We start from the raw sequence: 25839 nt of genomic DNA on the forward strand, positions 1-25839 counted from the left end.
AGCACATGTTAATAAAGCAACTTTCAACAGTAGTAGGCACTATTGGAATGATAATGAGTAACATGGGCCTTACAGTCGATTGCATCTCAGCCCCATCTCTCCATCTAGCTTTGCTAGAGGATTTTGACACTTGGTTCTGACAAACAGAGCACAAGGTTGTGCAGCTTAATTTATACTCATGATATTGCTTGCTTCATTTAAAGTGAGTTTTTGACTATCCAACTAAACCATAGAGTATAAAAGATGCACATGGGCACTCAGATCGTTTCTGAAATTCTTCCATGGGGACCACTCTATGGCCTACTCTATATGCATTCCAACTAGATCTTTACAGTGACCCTTCCTCCTAGTGAGGCATTCATGGACCATAAGGAAGGATCTCTGTGCAAAAGAAGTCACATACCTTAGTCTTAGGCCTGCACTTCCAGGGAAAACAAAATGCCACCTGACCCTTGATTTTAGAAAGTGAATTGTGGTGAAGGGTCACACTAGTAAAGTTGCCCATGTCTCATTGCATGGTCCCATAGGTAGCACTAATTGGACTCAGTGGATTGGTTATATTTTTTAAAAGAAGAAGAGGACATGAAGATAGAAAGTGAGAGTACGGGGCGGGGGAGTGGCTTTCAAAGGCCATAGAGGTAATTTGGGTTGGCCACGATCCAGTTATATTGTATACATGTATGACACTCTCAATGGATACATAAAAAACCCTATATTTTAGAAATAGGTACACATATGCACAAAATAATAATATAGGAAAATAACTCTTAAAAGAGACCCACAGGGGCTGGAGAGATAGCTCAGCGATTAAGAGCACTGACTACTCTTCCAGAGGTCCTGAGTTCAATTCCCAGCAACCACATAGTGGCTGGCTCACAACCATCTGTAATGGGATCTGATGCCCTCTTCTGGTGTGTCTGAAGACAGCTATAGTATACTCATATACATAAAATAAATAAATCTTCAGAGAGACAGAGAGAGAGAGAGAGAGAGAGAGAGAGAGAGAGAGGAGGAGAGAGGAGGAGAGAGAAGAGGAGAGGAGAGGAGAGGAGAGGAGAGGAGAAAGAACCACAACGCCCTTGCCCCTGAATTGGCCTCCTCAGTGACTTGCTCATACTTAAATGGCCATATAAATGATGGTGTGTGACTTCCAAGGTTAGGCCACAGGAATCCTTATGGCAACTGTTAAATTTGCTTGATCTTTAGACAGTCAGTGCTCTTAACCACTGAGATATCTCTCCAGCCCCTGTGGGTCTCTTCTAAGAGATATTTTCCTATATTATTATTCTCTCAGCCTTCATGCTGTTAGAAGCCCAGGCAACATGGAGACAATGTATTGATGTCCAGTGACAAATACCCCTGAGCTCCTGGTTAACAGCTAACATCCAAAGCTGGCCACTAAGTATATAAAAACAGAGCCCCAAGCCTTCAGAGGACTGTTGTTCCTATCAGCATCTTGATATAACAATTTGGAAGAGTCAAGCAAAAACTCTCAACCCATGGTAGAATGCCTATGGGAAGCGCTAGATTTAAATCCCTAGTACTACACTAGAAACAAAACAAAAGATAGGCATAGTGGATTATGTCCTTGAACCTCAACTCTTGGGAAGCAAGGACAGGTCATCTCTGTGAGTTCTAGGCTAGCCAAATGTACATAGTGATTTCTAGGCTAGTCAGAGCTACAGAGCAAGAGTCTATTATAAAAAGAAACAAACAAACAAACACTCAAAAACAAAACAAAAAACCCACAAAGGATAAAAGAAGCACTCAGTCAAGCCCTCTATTAAGACCCTGCCCCAGAAAAATCTTGAACAAAATCATCCTTTTTAAAGTAACCACCTTGGGAGTCATATTATTAGTCCTTTACTAGAGACTAACCCAGTAAGAAAACTACTACCAGATATATGCCCAGGGTAGCTAAGGAATTCTTAAGCAGAAATTCAGTTAACGCTGGGGTCTCTTAGGTAGATATTAATCCCAAAGCAACCTCTCTGCTGCTGTTTTTAGGGAAGGAAGTGTTGGCATATGGCTCAGACCTTAAGAAGGTATTCCTCACCATGCTGTAACCCATTACGATGTAATGCATGCACCAACCATGGCTTTTCTTCTCCCCTACAGTGTTTCTCAGCTTCTCTGCAGCTTTCTAAGTTGGAAACATGTGGGATTTCTTCTCCTTGAATTCCTTATAAGCAAGGTTAGGACTGAAAAGTGTCAGGCCCCTGGTTCTTACCCAGTTCTCCTGAGTTCTAGGGGAGCTCTCTTGCAGAGGATGATACAGACCTGGCTGCTTGGGTGATACTGGATATTCCAACAGTCCATCCACACATGCTACAGGCCAAGAGCAGCTAGCTTTTATACTGGGCTGTGTGTTGTGGACAGGAGAATGCCTCACCTGCTTCCTTGATATGCTTATAAACATCATCGGAACCGGCAGAGGAGTATGGAATGTCATCATGAGCCACAAAGTCAATCTATTGAAGGAGACAAAGGACATTAGCACTGGCATGTGGGCAGGGTTACAGATTTGAGAGGGACTGATAAGTCCTCCCCTCTCCACCCCACCACCTTTTAAAATAAAGCAGTTGTAGAAGGCTGGCCTCTGGGCATAACAGCCACTAACCATCTGCATCAGAACAGCTGTGACTACTTGCAAAAGCCCTTCGAAGTCAGCCTCAGAGAAGAAAGCCCTGTCATCTAGGTTATAACATCGACCTCATCGGAACTTCCTCTCCAAGTTATCCTGCTGTCAGGTGGGCCGTCCTTCTGGAATGGTCAATCTTTATTGTCAACGGGATGAGATTTAGACTCATCATGGGAACATGTCACTGGGGCGTGTCTGGGGTGGGGAGGGGGTACAGTGATTCTTTAGGTTAGGTTAATTGAGTGGGAAGACCCACCCTGAATATGGGTGGCACCATGCTATGGGCTTGGCCCCTGGACCAAAAGGAGAAAGTGAGCTGAGCACAGGTTTTCACTGTTCTCAGCTTCCTGACTCTGGATGCCGTGTGATCAGCTGCCTCTTGTTTCTGCTTCCACACACTCATTATCAGGGCTATATCCCTGGAACATACAAAATAAACTCTTCCTTCTTTCCTCAAGCTGCTTTGGTGAGGTGTTTTGTCACAACAATGAGACAAGTAACTAATGTGACTTCTTGAACAATTTTCTTCTAATCTACATGCCTGCTAAGTGTCACCCCTGTTTCCTATGACACCAGGTAAACACATCTTGCACACTGAGATTTTAGTCCATCTCAGGAGCTGGCTTAGATGAGTAGTTTAATTTACCAGAGTATCATTCCAACCTACCACTTATAAGTTACAAAACTCATTAGCTGGATTTCTCAACCTCAGTACTGGTGACACTAAGAGCTAGATCATTTGGGGCTGTGTGTGTATAGGTGTCCTGCACATTGGAAGACACTGAACAGCACCTCATACCTCCCCCCACTAGATGTCAGTGGCAGCCCCTAGCTAGGACAACCAAAATGTTTCCAGACATTGCCCTTTGGGGTGAAAATTCAAGGGAGAATTGCTGTATTAAATGATATGCAGCAGTGCTTAAAAATAGAAATTAGTACATAGTAAGTACTCAGTACATATTTTACTGTTGTTATTAATTCTAGCCTCCACATTCCAACTTAGTCCCCCCTCTTAAATGCACAATAATAACCCAGGGTAGCCATGACACTGAACTCATTTTATATAATAGCAAATTATATAATGCCTTAGCACAGTGCTGGGCATATGGTAAATAATAAATGGCATTCATCATTGTCATTATTAGTATCCTCTAAACTGCCTGTCATGTGTTGAATATACAATATATGCTAAGTAAAAAAGTGTGATTACTGGTAGTAAATCATATTGTAGTTTTTTTCTCTTTTCTTTTCATTCTCACCAGGAAATTGTCTCCTCTGCTATTACCCATGCACATTTATCAGTATTCGCTATTCTCTTCTGCATTGCGAATTTAAAAATAGAAAAGAAAATTCTTAGAACAGCTTAATCTTATTTTTTTGTACTGCTTATAAAAGGAAAGAATAGCTCTGAGTGTGGGGCTGGTAGGGAGATACAAAGAACATAATTTGATGCAGATCAAAAGAATGTCTCATGTTTTCAACTAATAAAAATCTTATGTCAGTAGGAATTTCAGAGTCACAAAATCAGAGATAGAAAGTTCTTTCCTTAAAGCCTTACCCCTGACCTTCCAGATAATATGTGCATTCATTTGTTTCATGCCTAAGGATGCCTGTGAGTCTGTGAGCACCAACAATGGTGCTGGTGACAGTAATAACAATGACAACCTTGGAGCTCTTACCACAGGGCAGCCAGTTTTTCAAGGTTTTTACTTAGATTCTTTCATTAGCTCCTTTAAACGGTCCTACAATGGTCCCACAAGGGGGACAGCAGTGTCATCCAATTTTATAGATGAAGTAACTTGAGTTCAGTGTGGTTAAGAATCTTGTTGATGGCTTTCTAGTTAGAGGAAGAGAGAGGCAGCATTTGGTCCTTGCTAGACCATCTCCAGTACCTGCACTCCAGGCAAGGAGAAGACATCAGTCCTTACTTTTGGGCAAAAGAGACTGTTCCATCAAGTGATGCCACATGTTTGCCCCTAAAACTTCCCCTTTTAGAAACTGGAAGAGTCTTTAGTATCCCTGCAATCTCAGCTACAGAGCCAGAGTCCCTAATCCTGTTACAGAGAAAACATGCAAGAAAGAGAAGTACCTTGTGTTTTTCCAGAAACTCTGGAGTAAGAGTCCATGGTGCATCTCTGATGACTTCGTCCACATAGCGACAGTGTCTGAGAGCTTCATATCTCTCTGCCTCATTCATCACAGTAAAACCTTTGAATTTGTGAGTAAGGTCATCACTGCAAACTGAAAACAGGCAAACATATTAAATACTGCTGCCACCCACTCTGTGGTAGACTTGGCTTCTTCAGCAAGATAGAGGGAGCACAGGTACAGTAGGTGCTTGGCATCACTGAACTTGTTTTTGTTTTTAGAGGTTTTTTCCTTTGGTTTTTCGAGACAGGGTTTTTCTGTATAGCCCTGGCTGTCCTGGAACTCACTTTGTAGACCAAGCTGGCCTCGAACTCAGAAATCCTCCTGCCAAGTGCTGGTATTAAAGCTGTGCACCACCACTGCCTGGCCACACTTGGTTTTTTATAGGAACAAAGGATGAGGAGGGGAAAGCAAACCTAAATGCACTAGGAATTCAGAGTTTTGTTTTACTGTTAACTATAGCTGCATTCTTTTTTGAGGCTTTTATCAAAATTATTCTGCACACTATCTAATGTGAATTTCCTAATTTTTCATCCTTCTAGCTCACCCTTTTGTATCTGTTACTATTCAGAAATGAAATGACCAGATGAAACCAGATGAAGAGACAAAGGAAAAAGAGGAGGGGAGCCAAGAGGCCTGCACTGTACAAGGCTGGACTAATCAATATCAATTCCAATTTTTCACATAATTATTAAATTAGAACAGAGAGAGAGAGAGAGAGAGAGGATGGGAGGATGAGAGGATGGGAGGATGGGAGGATGGGAGGATGGGAGGATGGGAGGATGGGAGGATGGGGTGGGTGTGGTGGGTATCTATTCCCTGGAGAGGGATACAGTAACTACACACTACACTATACAATGAAGAGGTGAGAGTTATAAAATAGATGATCTGACTGAACAGAGTTCAACCTTCCCATAACTTTCGGTCTTTTCCAGATCTCAGGTTCTAAAAACCTGAAGTGGGAATAGTAATTTCCTTTACCCCTGCCTTAGAAAGAAATGAGGTTTTTGTTTCTTGAAGATTTACTAAAAAGTATTTTAAAATGAACTAAGCAAAAATCATACTTACTCGCCTATGTTTTGGTTGGCCAAGGCAAGTTTACTAATTAATGTTCCCTGTGTGCCAGGAAGAAAGGTCACTATAAGTACTATGTTTGTTTAATATGACCTGCTGAGTAGCTTGCTGAAATGGTCAGAGCTGCCCTCACTGACTCTTGCAATGAGATTTTTTTTCCCTTTGAAGCATGATGTACACATAGTCAATTCTCCAATCTGGAACTAAATCATGTTCTATATCTTGGGCCAAATATGGCCACAGAGTAAGTTTAGCCAACTGCCTTGGTCAGCATCTCCAGAAAACAACCCTTCATGGCTTCTTGACACATCTAATATCCAAGTCATCATCAAAATTGCTGGCTCTGCCTTCAAAGGCAAAAGAAAGTCATTTATGGAAAGATTCCTTTGGCCTTGGTACTCTTGATCAGAAGATGTAACTTGTCAGACTAGAGGAATAAGTTTTAGTAATTTAATACATTGCATGGTGACCACTTATGATAAAGCTTGGTCTACTTTAAAATTGCTAAAACAGACTAACCACTCTTGGACAAACAAAAAAGTTAAATCAGTAAGGTGATCGATATGTTATGTGTATATAATTATTGATTTCTATATATAGATCAAAACATCAAATTGTACCTAATAAATACACACAATTATTGTGTCAATGATAGTAATATGTCACTTAAAACATGATTAAGTTCTCAGAAGCTCATTGCTAGTTTATTTCATAACTGCAAATACTGAAGCATGCATTTATTCAAACTTAGATGATACAGGTCAAAAGCTAGATGTTGCCCTGGTACAACCATGAGACACAGTAAACACAAGATGCACAGGGCTGCTGCCCATGTAAGATTGAATAATGTTTTACAGTAAGCTATTTGGGTAAGTATGCATACTCTAAATTAGCAATAGAAAATATAGTATAACCAGAGTTTGGTGGTACATGCCTATAATCCCAGCATTAGAGAGGCTGAGGTAGGAGGATGATGAATTTGAGGCCAACCTGGGATACATAACAAAACTTTATCGCAAACACACAAAAAAGTATAATATAGTATAACTACTTAAGCCAGTGAGATAGTTGTTTCTTATCATTATCAAGAATTGCACACTGCCTATAATTGTACAGGCAGTATTTTTTAGGTGAAGACTCACTGTATAGCTCAAACTGCCCTTAACTTGAGACCTTCTTGCCTCAACCTTTCAAATGTTGGGATTATAGGGATGCACAACCATGGCTGGTGTGGCTATTTCATTTTCTAATGAATAGTACCTGGCCCATTGTTGTTCATTATTTTAAATAAATAAATAAATAAATAAAATAAAACCTTATCTGTAAGTACACTTTGACAACACACATGCACATGAGTCTAAAGAATCTGTACACACACACACACACACACACACACACACATACCTATATAGCTCCTGTATATTTACATCTTCTATAAATACTTCCTGAGATACTTTCTATTGTTATTATTTAAATTATCAAAACATCAACTTCATGGCTGCATCATCCAAGAAACTTGTTAAATACAAAAATGTATGAGTCAGACATGGTAGTGCACACCTTTAGACCTAGCACTCTGGATTGAGGCAGGAGGATCTATTTGAGTTCCAGGCCAGCCTGGGATACATAGTAAATTCTTGTCCAGCTAGGGCCATATAGTGAGACCCTATCTAAAAAGAAGAAACTGTGTGTGATCTCTTATTTCACATTAACTCACAATGATCCTCTGGTTCCCGTTTCCATTTCTCTCTGGTTTTAAGATCACACAGGAATCAATGTCAGCTTATCCAAACCACTTGGTTTCAGTCACTTAGAGTAGGCCAGCATTAGAGTCATGGTGAAATCTAGAAAACTTGTATAGCTGAGCATATAGCAGAGGAAGTAAAAAGAAACAGGCATCAGAGGTATTACCTACATCACTACACTGCTTTACCAGTGTTTGAGATTTTATAGCCCTTTTCATCAAATGGGAAAACAATTTATATATTATCAATGTTTTTAGTTTAAATAAGGAAGTCACTCTTACTATGCTTCATTACACCTGGAATGAAAACCGGTCTATGATGGCTGTCTCTTGTAGCATATTGCCATAGCTGCCTGTATCATGGAGTGTTCTATATCTGGCCAGGACGACCTAGAGGCAACACCTTTTTATTTTTTTTAAAGATTTACTTATTTATTTTATGTATGTGAGTACACTGTCCCTGTCTTCAGACACACCAGAAGAGGGCATCAGAACCCATTACAGATGGTTGTGAGCCACCATGGGAATTGAACTCAGGACCTCTAGAAGAGCAGTCAGTGCTCTTAACCACTGAGCCATCTCTCCAGCCCGAGGCAACACCTTTTTAAAATGGTAAAATAAATCTAATGAATATTTAAAAAACAGAAAAGAAATTCCGCATGTGTGTGTGTGTGTGTGTGTGTGTGTGTGTGTATACTCTGAAAGTCCCCTGAGGCATAATATGAACAACTTGAGTAAAGAGACCTGCTTGTCTATAAATCATCCATCATGGTCAAAGGCAGGAGAGGGATGTGGGAGGCCAAGTAGTAGGGCCATAATGACTAGGTATTGATTCACTGATGGTGTCAGCTTTTGACTCCATAAATAGGAACAGACCTAGGACTTTTAAAATGTTCTTCTAGGACTTTAAGATACTACATCAAAAATCATATTGAGTAGAAATGGATTTCAGATCTGTCAGTTTTATATTTCAGGTTGCATAAAACTAGGTCCAGCCCATAGCCTCCCTCTTTTGGAATCTGTACCTGAGCAGTTTTGTATGACTTTTACATGACTGAGATAATAACCTCCTGATAGACTGCAAAGAAAACAAACATCCTGTTTACAGCAATACATGGCTCTTTTTTCATACTCCAGGAGTGACCTCAAGAAGCAACTGAACATGCTGACCCATATTATCTAAACATTAATTATGCCCAAAGCGGCATTGTTGTTCTTGAGTCCTGGCAAATGCACTCTGACAACCAGATGGAGAACTCTAAGCAGCGGTGTCCCATGGATGAATTCACTATACTCTCGGAGCTCATTCTGCGGCTAGTTTATCCTGGCAACTTACTGTGCTCCCGGAGAAGCACCCTGCTGGAGAAAAGAATAGCATAGGACTTGAATTTTGGACCACCAAACTCGGAATCTTTTTTGTTGCTATTGTTTTTAGTGTGTGTGTGTGTGTGTGTGTGTGTGTGTGTGTGTGTGTGTGTGTGTGTGTGTGTTTTAAGGCAGTCTCTCTTTGTGTAGCCTTTGCTGTCCTGAAACTCTCTGTAGGAGGCGTAGCCTCAAATTCACAGAGATCTGCCTGCTTCTGCCTCCCAAGTGCTAGGATTAAGGGCATCTAACACCACTTGGCAAAGACTTGGATTCTAATCCCAGCTCTACTCCACTTTTACTGGGAAAGCATCTGAAGATGCAAACTGTCTAGTCTTTAAATAGGTTGAAAGTTGTGAGAATTCAATTTGATGATCCTCATGAACAGAGAGTAAGGCTCTAAAATATTAGCCACTTATTAGTATTAATAGTAATATTGGACCATTGGCGGAAATATTCCTTTAGGTTTTGTGCAGTCTTTTCCTTGGAATTGTCCAGTTGCTTGTCCAGGGCTCTTGCTACAAACTGCTTGTAGAAGTGCTAATGTTTGCTATGCTGGTAGACAGTTGGCCTTCCCAGCTAGAGCACCTTGGGGGATTTGTATAAGGGAGATGATAACAAAAGAGAAGATTCCATCCAGCAGTGGGCAAAAAGGCCAAACATCTCTGGAAACTATAAGCAGCAGGGCTAGTAGCAGAACCTTAAGAGAGAGGAGGGATGAACATCTCTAGTAACCAGTGTTCATATCTGGGTGCAGACCTCAAGAGTCTCAGCTGAGAAAGGTGCAACGAATGTACTCTGTACTGGTAATTACGTGGAGCCGGATGAAGAGGGCAGTGGAGAACGTGAGCTGGGCTGAAGATGAGGAAAGCCGTCTCCTGTTTTTATGGATGTTTCAGACACTTGACTGCAGAACGACTGTACAACAAGGACTGAGACTGAATTTCCCATCTGTCGCGAAAAGTGGAATCTTAGAAGAATATGGTTTTTTTTTAAAGAGCTGTTTTCATTGTTGTTTATATTTCCATGTTATAGGGGGAATCAAATCTAGAGCCTCCTGTATAATAGACAAGTGGTCTACCACTGACCTACACCCTCAGCTATAGAGGAATACTTAGTTATAATTAATAAAAATACAATAAATTATAAACCCAAGTTTGTGAAGCAATATTTACATGTGTTGTACTAGGAGTCACCATCATAGTAGTAACAGTATTGTGTTTATTGTTTTATTCTGTTTCCTTCCTTTGTGGTGGAGGTAGGTGTTTGGTGAGACTTATCCCTTAAAAAAATGTTTAGGCTTAAAAATTTTCCCTTTGTTGTAAAATTTTAATTTATGGAGTTGTACCACTTAATATTAAAATGGATTTTTAAAAGTACTCTGTAAGTGGATAGTCTCAGTTCATTAAAATGCTTCCAACATGGTAAGACTGTACAGGAAAAAAATTTAAATCGTTACTAGTTGCATGCTTTAAAAAATCAGACATGCAAGTATGGCAGTCATAATGCAAATATGTTACTAAAATTCAGAAGTAAACCATAGCACTTCTAGTTTCTGGTCCTTTAATGAATTACTTCTTGAGAGCAGTAAAATGGTTCGGCAGGCAATAACACTTGCAGGCCTTGAGACCTAAGTTGGATGCCTGAGACATATATGGTAGAAGGAAAGAACCATAGCACATACATGCACACACAAGCACACACATATACACACAAAACAAAAAAATCATAAATAAATTTCTGTTGAACACTAAAGACTTCCACCAAGTACCTGTCCATGTACTTGGATCAAAAACAGTGGTTTTATGAATGAAACCACCCTGAGGAATTCTTACCATAAACCTACCAGTAGATATAATTAATATGACACATCCTTGTAACTCACCACAAGCATTTTTATTTGTTCACACATAAGCTCCAGGGCCAACCATTCAACCAATAACACAAAATGGCTTTTCCTTAAATGTGCCCTAACTCTCCTCAAACTAGAACTGTCTGCTATTAAGGTGGTTTGCGATACTCTGAAAAAATAATCTAAGACAAAGGTCTGTTTCTACTGAGAACCCATAGCCCCAAAGGCATGCAGGGGTAGCTTGGGAGGGACTTGAGAACAGGGAGCTTTAAAGGAACCAATGTCTAGAACCTCAGCTTCTAACAGTATAATTTCCTAAAATTAATTTGCCAGAGAATATCTTTTTCATATGAAACAGCCCTCACTACAATTTTCAAAAGAGGTACCATCCATACCTTACTGTGGTGAGGGGTAACACTTTCAGGGCAAACTTTAAAGAACATTCAGAGCACCCTGAACCTTATAGAGTAGTGCTTCTCACCCTTCCTAATGCTATAATCTTTAATACAGTTCCTCCTGTTGTGGTGACCCCCAATCATAAAATTATTTTGTTACTACTTCATAACTGTAATTTTCTACTGTTATAAATCATAATGTAAATATCTGATATGTAGGATATCTGATATGCAACCCCTGTGAAAGGGTATCCCACTGCCACACATGCCAAAGGGGTTGTGACCCACAGGTTGAGAACCACTGGTCTAGTGCCTCCTTGTCTTTCCCGCCTATATACAGATTTCTGTTACAAGTGAAAACCGGCATTAAGAACCAAACAGAATAGAATGGAGAATGATGCAAATTTTGGCCTAACAATTTTGCTTCTGCTTCTCTCATCTATTATCAGAGAACACATGGATCTTGAGGGCCAAGGTCCAGGAATTCAAAGTAAACGGAGCACTGGAAAGAAATATTGAATGTGAAAAATAGCTTTTTCATGTAGTTAAGGGTAAGCATTTTTCTAGCTATTCTCAACACTCATATTGAATCCTAAAAATGGCTTTTCTCTTGTAGTTAAGAGTAAGCATTTTTTTTCCAGCTATTCACTTCAAAATCACTTTAATAAGCCAAGGCTCTATAGGCTGGTACGGCTGCATCTCAAAAATGTATCTGGAATATTTTCCAGAATTATAAAAATTTTAAGATACACTGGAATAAAGGCACGGGTAAAACATTTACATTATTTTTACATGCATTATACTATATTTTACATGCATTATTTTAAAGGAAGTTAAAAATATTTTATAAATTCCCATCACAAAATATTTCATTTACAAATATGCCTTATCCAATTTTGTATTTTAAAATGTCTATTTTCTACCTCCTCATGATAAAAAATAAACTTACCTACAAATGATTTTTACTAATATGTTTCTTTCTTTCTTTAAATACATAGGAAACTTTTAATTGTGGTTCCTAATAAAGATGAGTTATTTCTGACTTTTATACTTGATTTTATGGAGTTATTCCTGAAAGCCAAATATTACAATCTGATACACACAATAAACATTTAAAGAACAAATAACATGGCTTTTATTTTATTTTATTTCATTTTTATTTTATTTTATTTTATTTTATTATGAAACAGGGTTTCTCTGCATAGCTCTGGCTGTCCTAGAACTCACTATTTAGAACAGGCTGTCCTCAAACTCAGAGATCCACCTGCCTCTGTCTCGCAAGTGCTGGGATTAAAAGCATGAGCTGCCACAAACAAACAAACAAACAAACACCCATACTTCTCATGTTAAACCCTGTCTCAAAGTGGGAGATGGCCCAGCAGTTAAGAGCAAGTACTGCTCTTGAAGAGGACCTGAGTTTAGTTGCCAGCCCCTCATCAGGTGGTTTATAACCTGACTCACACCATCAGTTCTAGGGAAATGCAACAACACTTTCGGGTGCAGGTACCTGCACTCACATGCACACACCTACCCCACATATACACGCGATTAAAAACAAGAAAATAAATCTTTTTAAAAATCCATATTTTTCTTCTTATAAATACCCTATAATTTTATCTGTAAATTGTATGCATTGCAACAAATTAAATATGCTGGCTCACTGTCTTGTTTATAACATCTGTTGGATTTTTATTATTTTAATCTTGAATGAGTCTAATATATATAATGACCATTTCCTGGTATTTTTATAAAGCTTCCTGGAATGTATTAATATAGTTAAATTAAAAGCCATTATGCTGACCTCCAAGTTTTTTAGTAAATCTGATAACAAAGCCCCGTTTTGCCTATTAAAGAAGATATACTCTGCAAATCCAATAGATTAAAATCCTAGCCTCAGCACTTTGTTTTTTTAAAAAATGTTTTAAAAGTAAATGCTAAATTTTTTTTCCCAGAAATTGTTGGATTGGTGATGGTGTAACCCAATTACTGATACTTCCATGTCCCCTTTCTTTTGCACGTATCTGCTTGAATAAGTTGCTTTCAAGTAAAGTAGCAAGGGTGATAATTAAGAGCCATTTGGTAAGTCTTGATAAAACCTTTTGTTATAACTTCCCAGAAAGGGAAAGAACAAATGATTCTAAGAGCTTAGTAACAAATCCCTTTGCACATCAGACCACCGCCAATCCATTCTTTGCAGATTTATCAGGCTGCCACTTGATAACAAATGAGACTGCTTTAATTACAACAACAATAAACTGTGTTCCTGAGCTAAAGAATTCAAGGAATTGTGCAATTTCACTTTAACTAACTCCTCCCATTCCCATCTGTACATTTGTGTGAACAAATATTTCAGTACTTACTAAAGCAAGGGAAATACAATTGAATTATTGCTATACCTTGCCTCAGTCTGGCAATGTTATGCTCACCCATAGATACATCCAAAAAATAAGAATATCCTATTCATCTTATTAAGAGAAATTACTGACCAAATTTAGTTTTATTTATTATTTCTTTTATGTATATGAGTACACTGTTGCTGTCTTCAGACACACCAGAAGAGGGCATCAGATCCCAATACAGATGGTTGTGAGCCACCATGTGGTTGCTGGGAATTGAACTCAGGACCTCTGGAAGAGCAGTCAGTGTTCTTTTTTTGTTTGTTTTGTTTTGTTTTTGTTTTTGAGACAGGGTTTCTCTATATAGCCCTGGCTGTTCTGGAACTCACTCTGTAAAACCAGGCTGGCCTCGAACTCAGAAATCCCCCTGCCTCTGCCTCCGAAGTGCTGGGATTAAAGGCGTGTGCCACTACCGCCCGGCGCAGTCAGTGTTCTTAACCTCTGATTCATCTCTCCAGTCCAAATTTATTTTTATGCTTAACAATCACTTATCAAAATGTGTAATGTGGTACTTGTGTTCGGATTTACATACCTATTTCTTCTTTAGAACTACGACAGAGGCAACTAAAAGATTTGCAAGCATTGAAGTATTGCACTAGGAAAATTATAGGCAAGAACGACTTTGAGGAGAAAAATGGAAATTTATAAAGTATTAGAAAAAATTAAGAGTTTGTTTTGTATTCTACAAATATATTATGGCACATTTCATAGTTTTTACATGCTGTTGGAGGCATGAAGTGACTGAAAAATAATGTTGTTTAATTAAGTTAATTAATTTAATTTTTTGGGATAGACGGGGTTTGCTGAGTAGCTCAAACTGGCCTGAAACTTGCTACCTACATAGTCCAGGCTAGCCTCAAAACCCATGATTCTCCTACCTTAACCTCCCAAATTCTTGGATTTTAGTTATATACTAGCATATCTGAGTACAATATTGTTTTAAAAATTCAGTGTTATAATTCTGGCTCCTGGTGTGGCATGCCACTACACCATTGTAAAAAGAAAGAAATGACTGAAAAAAATAAATATGCTTTCATACATTTATCAGAGAAATAAAGGCAAAGGGCAAACTGATATTAATGGGAGGAAGAAAAGTGAAGAAGGAGAAAGAAAAAGAAGGATAAGAGAGGGAAAGGAAGAGGGAGGGAAAGAGGAAGGAAGAGAAAGAGAATATGAACATATAGATTGTATACCACAACGTACTGAACCAGAAATCCACAGACAGAAACCTCTGAAAGTGCCAGTGGCCGCAAGATGTAAAGTGACAGCTTGCTGACGATCATGTGGACCCATGAGAGAGTTCAAAATTCTGGGCCACATAGTTAATTATGATGTACCCATACCAAACCTCCTCCAGGCTCAGATCATGTAAATAATTGAAACCCACATGCTGCTGAGGCCTTCCAAGGGCTCCAGTAGCCCAGAAGACTCCGGGTGCCAGTACTCAGTCTAGAGATGGGACAGAGAAGTGCGCAAAAAATAGTTTCTCCTTTGGGTCCCTTCGTATGACTTGTCTAGTAGCCACTGATTTTCTTGTCATTCTCAAAGAACTCCATTCAATAGTCACATGGTTAGTAGCCTTAGTAAAATCTGCAAGTTTCCCTCTGAAGTTTTCAGAAAGTAGTTTTAACACTTGCATAATATAATATTATACTAGACACTAGAATGTCCTGGCTGAACAGTTTTTCCCTCTTGGAGATCTCAAGGATTATTATAGTGCCTGGTGCAATGCAGGGCCATGGGAACTGATCACAATGGATGGATATGAAGCTCGTCACAATGAATGGATGTACTGCTTCTAGAGCTACAGAAATGACATGCAGATCTCCTCAGCCAAGTACTAGACTGTCACCAAAATTAGAATAGGTAAGCTTTCTAGAGGAGGAAAACACCAGACCATCTGTCTTTCCTTATTCTTAGGAAGTACATCAGTTCCTTCATTGTGAACCAAGATGGCCTGGATGTATAAACTCCCAGTTTTTTTTTTATCACACTGTACTTAGTTATACAAGCAATTAGGTCCATCTTATTAGCATGGCACTGTCCTAAGTGCTCCAGGTCACAGAAAAATAACATAGACAATGACCTGATGTACCATTAATCATCCTAAACTCCTTTAGTTCTCCAAGATTTGAAATCAGAGTAATATCGCTTTTTCCTTGATCCTCTAGAAAATTTTAGAAATGCAAATTGGATCATGTCACAAATAGCAGGAGAAAAGCATTAATGGAAAATATGAGGTGACTACCCTTGGTGGTATCATTAATCTGTCCCTCGCTCTCTTTTTCTCTGGTGCAGTGATACACAATTTCATGATGTAATTTCTCCTATGGTTTTAAATGTCACTTTAAATTTCAGGTATTGAACAAGTGAGGTGGTATGGGCTGAACTGGAAACATTAACAATGTCAGATTTTATTGATGGACATTTGAAAAGGGGTACTTTTCAGGAAGCATATTATAAGGAAGGTTCTGGACAAAGAAATGCACTTCTTACCTCCTACCAACAAGTAGCTATTGGGAAACAGTGTTTTTGCTTGCATAAGTGCCCTTGCGTGACCTGAGTGGAAGAGGTCGAATATTCCATCTGCATACACTCTAACAGGCCTGTCAACTGTGGAAGAAAGAGGCATAGTTAACACAACTACACAATAAAGAACCCCTATTACCTTCCATTAGAACATCACCACAAGTTTACCTACAGAAGACACAATATCTATATTATCAGTTTAACATCAGTGCATAAAATTGATTTTTAAAAACTAGACTCTTTGAAAGCTGTCAAAATACAACAAAAAAATTAAGAACACAACATACAGTGAGACAAACACGGAGCACTGGGTGTTCTCTTCACCCCGCTTAGAAGCTAGATGTCTGAACCAGTGATATCTACCTGCTACTGGGGAAAAAGAAGTTCCCTCTTGCCAAGCAGTGGTGGCACACGCCTTTAATCCCAGCACTTGGGAGGCAGAGGCAGGCGGATTTCTGAGTTCAAGGCCAGCCTGGTCTACAAAGTGAGCTCCAGGACAGCCAGGGCTCCACAGAGAAACCAAAAAAAAAAAAAAAAAAGTACCCTCTTAGAGTTTTTCATTTTGTTCATTAATGATTTTAAACATGGACTTGAAAGGAGAGCTGAGGACAATTTTAATCATTTAAGTGAAAATCCTGAGCTGAAGAAAGAGACCCCAAAGCATTCAGCCATGTGGCATGTGATCGTTTTGTTTTTAGGTCCCTTCCCCTCTCATTTGTTTGAGGGCTTTGTGTCATACAGACTCTGCTTCTTAGATGATGGCAGGGTAAGAGTGGGCTTCTAGTCTTCCTCTGCAAACTCTCTTTTTTCATGTTAAGTTTTTTAGATAGGATCTCACTATGTATCCCTGGCTGTCTTAGAGCTCATTATATAGACCAGGCTGGCCTTGAACTCAGATATGCCTGCCTCTGCCTCCTGAGTGCTGGGATAAAGTCATGTGCCACCACATGTAGCCATATGACAAGTTGGATATAGCGTTTAAAGTTACTCTTTATCACATGCTTAGGTGGGACCATGGGAAAAAAAAGCCTGAGTCCTGTTCTCAAAGACAGTGATGCTTTGGTGTCTATTCAGTGCTCAGACTGTGGTTCATTTTTCTTTCCAATTCCAAAGTTCATTGGTGACTGAAGTAAACTGTGATGGGAATGGTGTCACACCATAAATAGGGAAATGCTACAAAACAAGGCTCATTTCACCTTAGAAAGCACAATGTTTCCCAACATATCATTGTACAAGGCCACTCTGGGGTGCAAGATAAAAGTGGCATGTGACAGGCCCAAATAAGGAGGCAGTCAGTGTATCCGTTTTGTATACAGAGTTGGTGCTTAGGATTAGAAGCAATCAATTGGTCCTTTGGTTCTTTGTACTCTTGCAGAATGCTATTGCTGATCCAGATCAGATACCAATTTCCTTTGAATCAGAAGGGCATGCTGAGTGGTTGGGTTTCATCAATGTAGTTTATAAAGTGACCACAACATGGAGGGAGAGGGTTATTGTTCTTAATATCTTTATCCTGATAGCCAAGAAAAAGAAGAGGAGGAGAAGAAGAAAGAAGAAAGTGAGGAGGAAAAGAGGAGGAAGGAGAGGGAAGGAGAGGGAAGGAAAGGGAGGGAGGGAAGGAAGGAGAGAGAAGAGGGCAGGCATACATACCATGGTATAATCAAAGTCATCAGAGGATGACACTGAGAAATCTATTTACTCCTATTGGATTTTGGGGCTCACAGTCAGTCTACCATGTAATTGTGGCAAATAGTTTTACCTATGGAGCAATCTCACTAGCCTGGTGATTTTTTTAATAAACATAAAAATCATATTGGCTTTTAAAAATACATGCATGTATTATATTCACGCTATAAAACGAAATATTAAGGGAATAGGATATGTCCTCATGGTAGAGTTTCTACCTAGCATGCAACAAGGGCCTGAGTTCAGACTTCAGTGCCTCACACCAAAAAATGGGGAACTGAACTCAAAAGAGATCATTGCAAACTTCCATTAACTGATTTAGGATTTAAATTTAAAATTGTCATTAGTTATTGATGCAACCCGACCTCATTAATTTAGAACATAAAGAAATATCACATTAATAGATTCAGATGGTACAATCTTGCTAATAAATTAAATTTCTGCAATAAAAAAATCTAGAGATTTTATGTCAGACCGAGAACTGCAACTATTTTCAATTATATACTATTTTGAACAAACAGAATTGCTTTCACAGGATGATACTGTATTCTAAATAAGGCCCAGTAAACAGAAAATGCTCTGAAATAACAAACTGTCTAATGAGGGATCTTGGATTTCAATGCTCTTATTCAATTGCAATTCAATTGAGGAAAATTTGTCTTAAGATATAAATCCCACAAGAAAGCAGATGGCAGTTTTGTGGAAGTTTTTGTTAGCAATTCAGAGGTGATCAGGATAAATGAATTCAGGAAGCAGAGAGGAAGAAAAGTAAAGAAAGACGCCATAATTACTGGGGGAAAGGCCATTTAGTAAATTTCAAGACTATCTGTAGAGTTGATTTTGCAGTCAGATCACTTTTTAAAATTGTAATGTGTCAGCAACTTCCAGACTAGGAAACTCCTACAGGGCCCAAAGCAAAAAAGAGGAACCTGGTTTCTTGGTCTCTTCAAGGGATGGGGGAATGAAAAACGAGGGAAGGGGCAGAGAGGGGAGAGGAGGTAGGCAGGGAGAGATACTATGGATAGATAGACAGAGGTTAAAACACAGCAAATGATTACAGTGAAAGCGTTGTTTATCTGCTGTACCCACACACCTCCCACCCGCATCACAGGGCCTGAGCATGTTTTCAGTTAGTCCTGAGGCTCGCCAAGGACAGCCCTCACAGGGAAGGCCCTTGTACTGGATAAAGTAGGGGTATGGGGCAATAGAGAGTTTTTTTTTTTTTTTTTTTGGTTTTTCGAGATAGGGTTTCTCTGTGCAGCCTTGGCTGTCCTGGAACTCACTCTGTAGACCAGGCTAGCCTCGAACTCAGAAATCCGCCTGCCTCTGCCTCCCAAGTGCTGGGATTAAAGGCATGCGCCACCACCGCCCGGCAGCAATAGAGACTTGAAGTCCTAGCTCTACCCAGTTATGACACCAGTTCTCTAGTCTTCTGGGATTTTACACATGGAGAGATCCATGGCTCCGGCTGCATATGTGGCAGAGGATGGCCTTGTTGTATATAAGTGCGAGGACCTGCCCTTGGGCCTGACGGGGTTCGATGCCCCAGTGTAGGGGAATGCCAGGGCAGGAAGACTGGAGTGGGTGGGTGGGGAAGCACCCTCATAGAAGCAGGGCAGGGTGGGTGGGGTACGGGGTTTCCAAAGGGGAGATCAAGAAAGGGGAAAACATTTGAAATAGAAATAAAATATACAATAAAAAAGGAAGAAAAACATGCCACATTAAAAAAAAATGAGATAGGGCACATCCTGGCACTGAGACCTCAGCCGTCCTACTCAGCAGGTGCTCCCAGAGCAGCAGCATTACCTGAGAGGTTGTCACGAGTTGCAGCTTGTTGGGCCCCAGCCCATTCGGACAGAATCAGATATTCCAGTGGGGAGTTCCAGACATTTGTATGTCCACAGGTCCTCCTGGTGACTCTGATGCAGGCTCCAATGTAAGAAACCCTGCCACTTGCCAGCTAAAGGACCTTGTGCAGTGTTGTAACCTCTTTAAGCCTTCATTTCCTTATATGTGAAATACTGAAAGTCCTGCCCATGTTGAGTTGCGAAAGCAAAATGATAGGATACCCATAAAGACCTTAGGACCTTGTATGCATTGAGTAAATGCCTATCACCAGTAGTTGATACACTGTCCCTTACCCCATGGATTCCTTTAAGCTTTGGCTGTCTGCGTATTGCCGTGGCAGTACAAGCTCAGTCTGCATTACCATCAGAAATGCCTTAAATCTCAACTCACTCAACAAGTATTTTTTACTCCATCCCAACCAACTAGACTGATTCACATTTACCCCCAGACAGCTCTCTAGCTCTGTGCTTCCCGGCGCTGCTCCTATTCTACCCGTACAGAATAACTGTTTTCTATAGACATGGTCCAAAACTTCTCTCAACAGAACCAGCTATTTTCTGCACCCTGCCTTAAGTCTTGCCTGACCTCTCCGGGCCACATGAATGTGCCATTCTCTGAACTGTCACTTATTATCAGTGTTGAATGTGCATACATGTGCCTGTGGCTTTTACTTCATGTCTAACAGTCTTGCCCCTTTAATTATCATGAAAGCCCATGGGAAGCAGAAATGGTATTTTATACTTTCTTTTACATCTCTTCCCCACTGGTCCTCTGATATAAGCTAAAGGAATGGATGGAGGAATGCACTTCTAGAACAGAATCCAGTCTGTTTGAGGGCTCGCTTAAAACATAAAAATGAAGACATTTCAGAACAGTTACAATTATAGTGACTCAGTTCATCAACACCTTGAAAATGAAATTTTTAACAGAACCTGTCTGTCACAAAAGTCATGTGGAACAAGACAGTCTCCCTGTTTTGCAAATGAAAAAGATGAATCCGGCTCTTTGTCCTGAGTTGTCAGAATCTGTGGCTTAAGCATCTCCTGCATTTTTACTTTGGCAACTTGGATTTGTCCAAGTTATTGCTGGTGTAATTCCTTTTTTATAGTGGGGTCTTGCTCTGCAGCCCAGGTTGTCTTGAATTCACTATACAACCCATGCTGTTCCTGAATTCACAGCTGTCCTTCCGCTTCAGCCTCCTCAGCGCTGAGATTACAGCTGCAAGCCCTCACACTCAACTACTTCTCACTAGTAATGTCCTCCATTCTAGCACTGTGCTAAGATCACAAAATTCCACTCTGAAAGTAAGCACTGTTCACACAACGCTTTGGGATATCTTCAGAGATCGAGATAAAGCCCATTTGAGAAATGAGAACAACAGCCTCACCTGGTGTTCCTAAGCGGGCCTGAGCGATGGTCAGTTTTTCATGAGGTGCTTGGCACTGGCAGCTGGATTCATCGGCAAATGGGGCTGGTGCAGTCAGGGTCTAGAAGGGGAAAAAAGAGAAGAGAAATCCATTCTGATAAAGCTTTCTTCAGCACCATCCTCCTCGCTAAGTTTCCTGTTCCATAGGCAGGTACAATTAAGAAAAAAAGAGCAGGTTATGATGGCTCACACCTGTAGTCCCAGTGTTTAACTGAAGAGCCCAAGGCAGGAAGATGATAGTTAAGTTCCAGGCCAGCCTGAGCTATGGAGTAAGTTCCTCAGTGTTCCACAATGGCTCAGGCTTCAGAGAGTGAGACCCACGGGGCTAGCGGGAAGAGGTAGAATATATCTGCTGGGCCTGCCAAAGCAATATTGTACTCCTAGAAATAAAGCTTTGTCACAGTCCCTTCCCCCTCCTCTTTAACTGATGCATAAGGAATATTAAGAGCTAGTCAGCCATGGTGACTTACATGTGTAATCCTAACACTCAGGAGACTGAGACAGGAGGATGGAGAGTTCAAGGCCAGCCTGAGCTATAGAGTGAGACCCTGTCTTAAAAACTAAGAACAAATAAAATAAAAAAGAGAAAATAATAGATCTGTATGGTGTCTACCATATGCCAGGTGTTAGATGAGATGCTCTGGGGCTGCCGTCTCTTTCTGGCCTCCCAACACACTAAGCTGCGTACATATTCCTATCCTGCAGTAGGATACCATCATACTATGCCTATTTCACAGAAAAGGCAACCGAGGCTCAGTAAGATTAAGAAATATGCTAAGTCATGCCCTTGGAAAATCATAATGCCCAGCTTTGAGCATTTCCCAACCAACAAGGGCAGTCTTCAGATATTTAGACTCACCCACACCCGGGACACTCGGCTGAAAGGAACCTCATATTCAGAAGCGTGGCACGACATCTCCTGTAATTCACATACACACACCATACACACATACAAACACACACACCAGCCTGGCCAATCACAGATGCTGATGTCTCTTCAATGCAAAGGCCAAGGCTGATATCTGCATCGGAGAGAGCCTAAAAGCACAGCAATTCTGGCGGGCTGCAGATAACTGCTCCTGTGGTAGCTCCCCCAGCTACCAATGGCTAGAGGCCCCGCCCCAGGCAGCTTGGGCTGAGGCTCTGGGGAACGCTGTGAGAAAGATGTAGTCACTTGGAAGCCTGCCCAGGAAGTGGCCCTGCATTTTTTAGTCAGCCTCTTAAAATGAAAACCTCACTCTATCCAGACACAGGAAGACAAAGCGGGCGGTGTTTTTTGTAAACAGGGCAATCCAGAGTTGACCATTTGCAGTCTTTGAGCTATGTCATTACCACAGTCACCTCATTTTTTGTTTTTATTTTTGTTTTAAGCTAAGGTTCACTAGTCACTGCAAACATTACTCACAGTGCTGCATGAATTGTTTATTAGAGATAGAGACAGGTGGTATTTCTTAACTTGGAAAGATGTGACTGAGGAAGGACCTAGACATTTGAACAGGGGATGTGATTTACATGTGCCATTAATTTATTCATATTTCTTCAGTTATTTATTCACTCAAATCTACATCAGGTGCTATATGAAAATCTAAGGCTAGATGTAGGGCTAAAGCTAGCCCACTCCTTGGCTTTTTAATTATTTTTTAAGTCAGGGCCCTTGTTACATATTCCAAGCTGACCTTGACCTCAGAATCCTCCTACCTCATTCTCCCGAATGCTGGGTTAGTAGGCATGTACTATCATGCCTGGAAGTTAGTCCTTGCTCTTGACTAGACCATGTTCTCCAAGACACCATGTTCTCTACACTGACAAGAAGCAAACCCTGGCCCCATTCAGTGCTGTCTACTCTGAGGCAGGAATCCTGCTGCAGTTTTGTTTGGAGATCTCCTAGTTAGTTACCTGAGACTTCCATACCTCCCACCCTGTCCTTCAGGGCTCTCACAACAAACCAAGACTCTAGCGAAAAAGAATTGGGGGAACTCAACTCCACTTTTTGTTTTTGTTTTTTTCTCAGATACATTTTTCGCTCTAGTAGAGCAGAGAAATGTGTGTAACGTGGCAAAGGAGTACCATCTGTATTTGTAAGACTCCTGTTCAAATCTCCTTTGTAGCACTTGCTGAGTGTACACTTTAATTAGGCTCTTCTGGTTTAAAACATGCACTAAAGTTAGCTCTAGGGTGGGTGATGTATTTTGAGGCACAGTAAGTGGAGAAAGAGGAAATGGGCAGAGTGTGCCCTCAGCGTGCCAAGTGTTCTGCACCAACCTGTCTGTTTGCAGCATGTGTTTCTTTCTGTTCCATCCCCATCCCCTTACATCTTCTACCACAGTCAGGTCTCTGCTTGCTTCCCCTTCCTCAGAACTTCTGCTTATATGTGGCTCCACATGGCTTTCTCAAGTCTCCCTTCACAAGCTGCCTCTGAGGTTGCTTTGTTTGCTTGCTTGCTTGTATCGAGACAAAGTTTTGCCAGGTAGCCTAGGCTGACTTTGAACTCATGCTCTTCCTCAGTAGTAGAGTGTTTGCCTAGCACATACAAGGCCCTGGGTACCATCCCCAGTAAAACACACACACACACACACACAACCAAAAAAAAAGTTATAGAGTAGAATCTGTCTGGCTAAGGTCATATTTTCAAATCAGAATACAATCAGACTTGGCTAGAGCTGTGTCAGGTGCACTCTTGGGTCCTATGGCTGTGGCAGGGAAAGTCATGGGTGGCCCAATATCATCCCTTTAGCAGGAATTAGCTATACATGTGGTCAAAGAGTTATTTGACTTTATGTGATCCTAAGAGCAAGTTCTGTAAATGTATCTGGATTCAGTCTCATCTGTAAAAGGGGTAGCTATTTTATAGGATTGTTCTGAGAAACAGAGATTATATGTATGCTATACTTAGTAACGAATACATTGTACCTACAACTGCTATCCTTACTCTTTAGATCACACATAGCACTACCTATTATTGTAACATGATAAATAATGTAGTTCTCCATACAAACAAGAAAAATGACTCAGGAACGCACCTTAACAACACAATCCAAATTAGTAGAGTGGTTGCAAATGAAAGTGTCTTTGTATTTGTTTGTGTGTGTGTGTGTGTGCGCACACGTGCATGTGCGCTTATGCACATATCTGTGTGTGAATAAGCCTCATGTTTGTGGGTACCCATAGAAGCCAGAAGAGGGCAGCCAATCCCCTGCAGCTGGAGTTACAGGTAGTAGTGAGCTACCTGACACATGTACTAAGGACCAAACCTAGGTCTCCTAGCAGAGTAGCAAGTACTCTTAACTGTTGAGCCATCTCTCCAGACCCAAATGAAAATATCTGATACTAATGATTTCTTATCTGTTTCAGTTTTGTTGTTATTGTAAGGATTTTTAAAGATATAGTCTTAACATCATGCTAGCCTAGGTTAGCTGTAACTTGCTATTTATTCCAGGCTAACATGGAACTCTTCTTTAGTCTTCACATATTTGGATTTTACACAGTGGTTTCATTTGCATGTGTATATGAACAGTTAATCTTTATCAAATAATCTCAAATAAATGACTATGTAGAAATATTTTTATGTACTAGCCATAAAGCTTACTAGACAAAGTGTTGTCTTTTCATAAGGAAGATGTATTAAGAGGGTGTGAAAGCTGGCCTTTAAAACAGAGAGAAATTGTACTGAACGATGAAGATGGTTTTATGTGTGCTGTGCATTTTGCTGTTGATTCTCATGACCCAGAAGTAAGGAAATGGGAAGACTGAAGAGATGGAAAACAGACAGAACCCCCCAAGTGCATATGTGTGCTTGTGTGTGCAGCATGCACACAGATGGACATCTGTAACTGAAGTTGGCATGGGAAGGACTTATTTTTGTAATATAGAAAGCAATCATGCCTAGAACAGGGACAATGCAGAAGTGAGTGAGTTGAAGCCCTGTCTTCCAGAAGATTTCCTTTCAAAGTGATGCTGAATAGGCATATTGGGTTGAGCATTCAATGCTATGTTGTAACAAAGAGATGGATCAGTAGGTAAAGGTGCTTTCCATGCAAGCCCAGCGACCCAAGTTCAGTTCCTAGAACCCTAAAGGCACAAGGAGAGATCAGACTCCCTTTAGAGAGAAAAAAAAAAATCATTTAATGTCTAAGGAATATATGCTCATTAGGTTCTGTTTTCTCTACAGACAGGCAATGGGTTCACCTCAAAACAATACCTAGTGTCTCCTATGAGAAGAGAGGATGGGGCCAATCTGGCCTTTGACCTATCTAGATGTCTACAAGGGACCAAGGTCTCTACCTACTCCTCAACCTTTACCAAGGCCCAAATGCTTACTGGGATACTTTGATGTATTCTGGAGATAGGCCTTTTATTAAGACATGAAAGTGGGGGCCCAATAACACAGTATAACAACTAAGTCTTTGATTGTCTTCCCAGTGATACATATAAAATGTCAAATATATTTGCTCATTTAGTTTGCACAAGAACTCTGTAGTAAAGGTACAATGTCTAGCGAACTATGCAGGACCCATCTGCAATAGTGGTATCAATTGATGTCAAGAAGCCATAGCAGTGGTAAATCCTTTAGACTCAATTTTCTTTTTGGTTCCCTCTGAACTGAGTAAACATTCAAATTTTTAGACAAGATGAGGAAGAGAACACAGAAAGAAGATACTGAAATGCCTGATAATCCAGAAAGGGACACTCAAAACAATTAACTGAAGAAGTAAAAGCACGTGGCAGATATTTTCACCCT

At 40.3% G+C, this 25839-nt stretch overlaps 1 protein-coding gene across 1 annotated transcript in view; it reads right to left on the reverse strand.

Moving 5' to 3' along the window:
- The window catches only part of Pcyt1b (phosphate cytidylyltransferase 1, choline, beta), a 70025-nt gene that overhangs the window by 22286 nt on the left and 21900 nt on the right, over window positions 1–25839 (reverse strand). Inside the window, exons 2-5 of the mRNA XM_028779609.1 lie at window positions 21063–21162; window positions 16109–16225; window positions 4731–4882; window positions 2393–2471 (exon numbers count right to left, since the gene is read on the reverse strand). Coding sequence (XP_028635442.1) covers window positions 2393–2471; window positions 4731–4882; window positions 16109–16225; window positions 21063–21162 — 448 coding nt within the window. The remainder of the gene's footprint in view (window positions 1–2392; window positions 2472–4730; window positions 4883–16108; window positions 16226–21062; window positions 21163–25839) is intronic.

Source organism: Grammomys surdaster, unplaced genomic scaffold, assembly GCF_004785775.1.
Source record: "Grammomys surdaster isolate TR1022 unplaced genomic scaffold, NIH_TR_1.0 357, whole genome shotgun sequence".
In the NCBI taxonomy this organism is placed as follows: Eukaryota; Metazoa; Chordata; class Mammalia; order Rodentia; family Muridae; genus Grammomys; species Grammomys surdaster.